Genomic DNA, 6866 nt, shown 5'->3' on the forward strand with positions numbered 1-6866 from the left:
AGCAGTGATATCCGTTAGTGCTGAGCGATCCGTGCTTTTCTAGGTCGGTTCAGGTTCGGTTTCAATATATATATTTTTACATTAAATGCATTATGAAATAATGACATAAGAATTGTTTTTGAGCTTTTTAATAGAAATTCCAAAGCCCAAAATAGTGAACATTCAATTGCCAAAACATTGAAAATATTCCATTGTCTCTGTCAGGTCCACATTGGGTAGACATCAATAGAAAAATAGAAAATTAGTTTGAAATAATACAATATTTCAGTTGTGTATATTACTTAGTTTTTATTTGATGACTTTATTATTTTTCTTTCCTTAAAGTCATCATCTCATCTCTGCTCAGGCAGTAGCAGCCAAAGAACGTAATCTCTGTACTCCCCATGCTGTTCTGTCTTTAGTCATTATATTTAGCTAGGCTAGCTGCAGGATTGTCTGACGTTATCATTTTACTAGTTCGTCAAAGAAGATAAGGCGTAGTTTCACGAACTTCCTCTATCCCTCGCTCTGGTCTTTGTGTTGTGTACATTCCTCTCTCATGCGGTCTATGCAGTCTGTATATATCTAACCTAACATAGCAGGAGTAAAAGTGTTTCCGACTCTGCCTGAGACAGAAAAACAGGCGCAATAGATTATTTGCTTAACGGAAACTCCCTTCAGCCCAGCGTCCCACATAGTTCTTCATTTGATTTCTCTCTTGAGAAACGGCGAGTTGGGCTCACAAAAAAAAAAATATATAATTCAAGTAATTGAACCGAGGTTGGTCAATTATTTGTTTAATAACCTTTTACTTTTTTTACGATGGTTAATCGCTCAGCACTAATAACCATATAATATCAAGTCCAGGTCCATCTTATTGTTCTGGAGAACTTGTCTTAATTGTCTTCAATGACCTCATTGGCTCAGCATCATGTTCCTGGAAACCATGTGGAAGGCAAATATTTAATCACATTGATATATAGATTATAGACAGTTACAGACAATGTCTATGAATATCAAATCAAACAAACTAAGATTTATGATATGTTTGTTGTTATGATCTTTGCTTTATTTTCCACACTGCTATCACAGCCACTGCTTATATACAGTAAGCGTCCATGGCATTGAATAATATGCTTAGTTAGCGCCTTGTGCTATTACACTCACATGTTATCAAATGCAGACTGACGAAGAGGACAACGAAGAGGACAACGGACAGGGCCAGAATGCTACTCTGGGGTGCGACAACTCCGCCATTCACAGGCTCGTCGTGATGGCTCTCGTCGTGATGGCTCACGTCGTGATGGCTCACGTTGCACATCTGCCTGCAAATATAACCATGGTGCAAAAACGATATCAACCCTCATGAAAGTTAAACCAGCCAGGCTTGTTTAGCTGATTCATAACAGTAGTCAATCTGAAGGTGTATATCAGTTCGGTATAACTCTGTACGAGGTCAGTGTCACTCTATTGATACTTACAGCTGCTTCTGTAAATACTGCTTGCTGGACTCGCAGGCCTTGGCCTGGCGCTCAGCTGCTATCCGCTGACTCTCAGCAGCTGAGTGCAAAGCCTCGCAGGACTCCCACTTATGAGATGCCTGTGTCAAGTTATCCTGAAGGAATTTGATGTGCTCTGAAATCATGACACGAAAACAAAACATTGAGTGACATAAATAAAATGTTGAATCCATGTTCACCATAATCAGTTTTGAAGTGCAATGACAGTGCCATTTGATGCTAAGGCATACTATTGTTAAACTAGGCTAGGGGTTAGGGTTACGTGTAGGGTTAGGGGAAGGGTTAGCTAAAAGGGTTAAGGTTAGGTTTAGGGTTAGGGTTAGGAGAAGGATTAGCTAACATTTGAAGTACGTGAAAAGTAGCTAAAAAGTAGTAAGTTGTAAAAAAATTGCTAAGTTTGCCTTAAGTAACCATCTGTCTTATGTAACCATGCCAAACGTAACATATAATACTCATTGTAGTGTCCCGGATTTGCTTTTACTATGTTACGTCTAGTCTATGAGACCAGGCTGATTAATCTATTTACTCTGAAGTATGTGACAGGTCGCTGACTCGCTTATGAAGTTATACCCTACATATATCTGAATTTTAATACCAGACTTAACAACTATTTGCTTACAGCCTACTATGTTGTGTGGTGATTCATTATTAGAGAATAGATCATTTGGGAGGCCTACAGTAAAGTGAGTAACTGAATTAACTTGGTAACTTGGCTAAGTAAAAAGCGTGTGAGTAGCGTGTGAGTTATCATTATTAGAGACAAGGTCATTTGGGAGTCCACTATTTCATTTGAAAGTAGCCTGTGTGACAGCTTTTAAGGAATGGTAAACAGATGGGATGGCTATTAAAGAAATTCACTCTACTAGAACTTTCACTTAAATCATAATTAGTCATCATTTTGAACAGCTGTAAGCACAGCCTTTTTTAAGGAGCAATAACCAACCAATCATGTGTATTCATTTACCCTAACTTGGGCGGTTTCTATAGTTACAGGGGAAAATGCTACTAAGAATATTGTTGGTGAGAAAGTGCTCCTTTCATGGTAGCCAATACCAGAGGCAAAAATCCCATACCTCCCACTGTGACAGCAATTTTCCTACCTTGGCGTAGCGTGATTTCTGAAGTGAGATTTGCCTCGATTTCTTTATACATCTCAATCTCTTTTTCCAGGACTGTAATGTTTACACCCAAAATAACCTGCAAAAAGACAATGGTTATCATTGAGTAACTCCTCGGGACATTAAAGTTACCAGAAGTGGTTGATACAACTTCTGTGACCGTTGGCACAGTCATCCCAAGGAGTCCCTCCTATCACATATTTGAAGTATGCTTGTGCCAGCACCAGATTTGGCTATAAGGACGGCCTCTGAAAACATTCCTTTCATCCAGCGTTTTATGTAAAACAACACAGATGAATACTCTAATATCTGCTAAGAAAAGTCTAAATCAATGGTGGAAGATTGAGACCTTTTAGCTTAAAGGACATGGACTGCAGTCAAAATGGCACCCTATTGCCTACATATTTCTAGTCAAACGTAGAGCATTATATTGAGAACAGGGTGCCATTTCAGACACAGGCATGGTGTGCCCTATCACTGCTTTCCCTCTTCTTCCAGGAAGGGTTTAACTTGACCTCCCACCCACTCCCTGGGAAGGACCAGCAGTTTTTCAGAATTTGATTGCTGCATTTGCAGAGCATTTGCATAACTGTGTGTCCATTGTGCCTCTGGTTGTTATGTAAAGGCCTAATGTTGCTTTTCACTTGCAATCATTTGTCATGATAATACAGTAACTTGTTTTCACTGAAACTATTATAAAAACAGTCCAACTGATATGATATCAAAAAAATATTATAAACACTAAATCACAGCCATGACTGTTAGAAAAGGTTTGGATATCAGATAAATCAAAAAATTATCATATCAGATCAATCTAAAATGGCAAAATGTAGTAAGGGCATCAGGTACAACGGAAAGGTTAGAAGCAGGGGAGAGGCAGAGGATAGCTCTTGCAGCCTGAGGGAGTGAGTCAGTTAACCTCAGTGCTGTGGGAACCAGGGAGGGGAGTGAGGGAGAGGAGCCAAGCAAACACTCACGCTTTCCTGATGACAGTCAGCAAGGGACACGTTGGTCTTGCCCAGGCGCTTCAGGAACCGCTCCATCTTCATGAGCTGCCGGGTCTGGTTGGTGCGTCCCTCCTCCATCATCTCCTCCAGGGCCTGCTTGTTCTTGGCGTACAGCACCCTGGCCTCCTCGTGCTTCTTTGTCAGGTTCTGCAGATCAGCCCTGCACTGGCTGTCGCCCTTCATGTCCGGAGAGGTGGCCCACACCACGATGATGATGAGGGAGCTGACCGACCACAGGAACAGGCAGGCAATTATAATATTGCAGATGATTTTGTACGACTTGGGCCTGGTCATGGTGGACACAAAGGTAGCGGTGGTGGTGGTGATGGTAAAATAAAAAATAACAAAATCCTTTTTTAGGGCAGGTGATTAGGTGATCTGGAGTGCGTCCTGTCCTGCAAGCGGTGTCTGTGTAAGAGGCAGGAGGTTCCTTGCAGAGTGTGTAACTGACTTCCCCTAAAACTCTGCCTTAGCTGGGCTGGGCAGGAAATGGGTGTGGTGGAGTGAGGAAGAGTAAACCTGTTTCACTCTCCAGCCTCTCCCCCTCTGCCGCCCGCACCTCCCTCCCTCCCACCCGTCACCATCATGTCCGGGGGGGGGGGGGGGGGGGTTCCCATACACACACTGTGAGGGGAAAATGAAAGTCAAGACTCTAGTGCCTTTGCTTGATGCTGTGTTTTTCCCCGAAAGGGTGTGTGTTTCTGTTTCCATTTCTCAGTCGCGGGGAGCAACCTGGCAGCACTCCCAACTCGACATAGCGCTGGCCTTGAACGTAGCTTTGCGGGGAGAGTTCACAGTCACACAGCCTGGTTCTTCAGCTATGTCTTATTTGAAACAAGAGCCAGAGTGCAGCAGCTGAGGACGAGGCAGCAACTCAGTGTTTCCTGAGCTTATGCCACTAGGGCCCTTAGAGAAGCCTTGGCACACTGACAGACACACTCAGGAAACCCTGTTGATAGGTAGTCACTCTGTCCCCTTCATTATTTATTTAATTTTTTATTTCACCTTTATTTAACCAGGTAGGCTAGTTGAGAACAGGTTCTCATTTACAACTACGACCTGGCCAAGATGAAGCAAAGCAGTTCGACACATACAACACAGAGTTACACATGGAATAAACAAACATACAGTCAATAATACAGTAGAAAAAGTCTATATACAGTGTGTGCAAATTAGGTAGGTAAGGCATTAATTAGGCTATGGTGGCGAAGTAATTACAATATAGCAATTATACACTGGAATGGTAGATGTGCAGAAGATGAATGTGCAAGAAGTGATACTGTGGTGCAAAGGAGCAACATAAATAAATAAATACAATATGGGGATGAGGTAGTTGGATGGGCTATTTAGAGATGGGCTATGTACAGGTGCAGTGATCTGTGAGCTGCTCTGAAAGCTGGTACTTAAAGTTAGTGAGGGAAATATGAGTCTCCAGCTTCAGTGATTTTTGCAGTTCGTTCCAGTCATTGGCAGCAGAGGAAGGAAAGACGGAAAGACTGTAAGGAAAGACGGCCAAAGGAGGAATTGGCTTTGGGGGTGACCAATGAGATATATCTGCTGGAGTGCGTGCTATGGGTGGGTGCTGCTATGATGACCAGTGAGCTGAGATAAGGCGGGGCTTTACCTAGCAGAGACTTGTAGATGACCTGGAGCCAGTGGGTTTGGCGGTGAGTATGAAACGAGGGCCAGCCAACGGGAGCGTACAGGTCGCAGTGGTGGGTAGTATATGGGGCTTTGGTGACAAAACAGATGGCACTGTGATAGACTGCATCCAATTTGTTGAGTAGAGTGTTGGAGGCTATTTATTAAATGACATCGCCGAAGTCGAGGATCGGTAGGATAGTCAGTTTTACGAGGGTATGTTTGGCAGCATGAGTGAAGGATGCTTTGTTGCGAAATAGGAAGCCGATTCTAGATTAAATTTTGGATTGGAGATGCTTAATGTGAGTCTGGAAGGAGAGTTTACAGACTAACCAGACACCTAGATATTTGTAGTTGTCCACATATTCTAAGTCAGAACCGTCCAGAGTAGTGATGCTGGACGGGCGGGCAGGTGCGGCCAGCAATCGGTGGAAGAGCATGCATTTAGTTTTACTTGCATTTAAGAGCAGTTGGAGGCCACGGAAGGAGAGTTGTATGGCATTGAAGCTCGTCTGGAGGTTAGTTAACACAGTGTCCAAAGAAGGGCCGGAGGTATACAGAATGGTGTCGTCTGCGTAGAGGTGGATCAAAGAATCACCAGCAGCGAGAGCGACATCATTGATGTATACAGAGAAGAGAGTCGGCCCGAGAATTGAACCCTGTGGCACCCCCATAGAGACTGCCAGAAGTCCGGACAACAGGCCCTCCGATTTGACATACTGAACTCTATCTGAGAAGTAGTTGGTGAACCAAGCAAGGTAATCATTTGAGAAACCAAGGCTGTTGAGTCTGCCAATAAGAATGTTGTGATTGACAGAGTCGAAAGCCTTGGCCAGGTCCATGAATACGGCTGCACAGTAATGTCTCTTATCGATGGCGGTTATGATGTCGTTTAGGACCTTGAGCGTGGCTGAGGTGCACCCATGACCAGCTCTGAAACCAGAATGCATAGCAGAGAAGGTACGGTGGGATTCGAAATGGTCGGAAATCTGTTAACTTGGCTTTCGAAGACCTTAGAAAGACAGGGTAGGATTGATATAGGTCTATAGCAGTTTGGGTCTAGTGTGCCTCCCCCTTCGAAGAGGGGGATGACCGTGGCAGCTTTCCAATCTTTGGAAATCTCAGACGATACGAAAGAGAGGTTGAACAGGCTAGTAATAGGGGTTGCAACAATTTCAGCAGATCAGTTTAGAAAGAGAGGGTCCAGATTGTCTAGCCTTGCTGATTTGTAGGGGTCCAGATTTTGCATCTCTTTCAGAACATCAGCTATCTGGATTTGGGTGAAGGAGAAATGGGGATGCTTGGGCGAGTTGCTGTGGGGGGTGCAGGGCTGTTGATCGGGTTAGGGGTAACCAGGTGGAAAGCATGGCCAGCCGTAGAAAAATGCTTATTGAAATTCTCAATTATAGTGGATTTATCGGTGGTGACAGTGTTTCCTAGCCTCAGTGCAGTGGGCAGCTGGGAGGAGGTGCTCTTATTCTCCATGGATTTTACAGTGTCCCAGAACGTTTTGGAGTTTGTGCTACAGGATGAACATTTCTGCGTGAAAAAGCTAGCCTTTGCTTTCCTAACTGCCTGTGTATATTGGTTCCTAACTTCCC

The 6866-nt window shown here is 43.7% G+C and overlaps 1 protein-coding gene across 1 annotated transcript; it reads right to left on the minus strand.

The window, feature by feature from the left end:
- Positions 1-275: 275 nt before the first annotated feature.
- On the minus strand, positions 276-4102 carry LOC115151657 (uncharacterized). The gene is made up of 5 exons (XM_029695777.1): positions 3595-4102; positions 2600-2696; positions 1461-1614; positions 1147-1304; positions 276-916 (listed from the first exon to the last, which is right to left on the minus strand). Coding segments are annotated over exons 1-5 (735 nt in total). The 5' UTR covers positions 3919-4102; the 3' UTR covers positions 276-914.
- Between the last annotated feature and the right edge of the window lie 2764 nt (positions 4103-6866).

Source organism: Salmo trutta, chromosome 17 (genome assembly GCF_901001165.1).
Source record: "Salmo trutta chromosome 17, fSalTru1.1, whole genome shotgun sequence".
Taxonomy (NCBI): Eukaryota; Metazoa; Chordata; class Actinopteri; order Salmoniformes; family Salmonidae; genus Salmo; species Salmo trutta.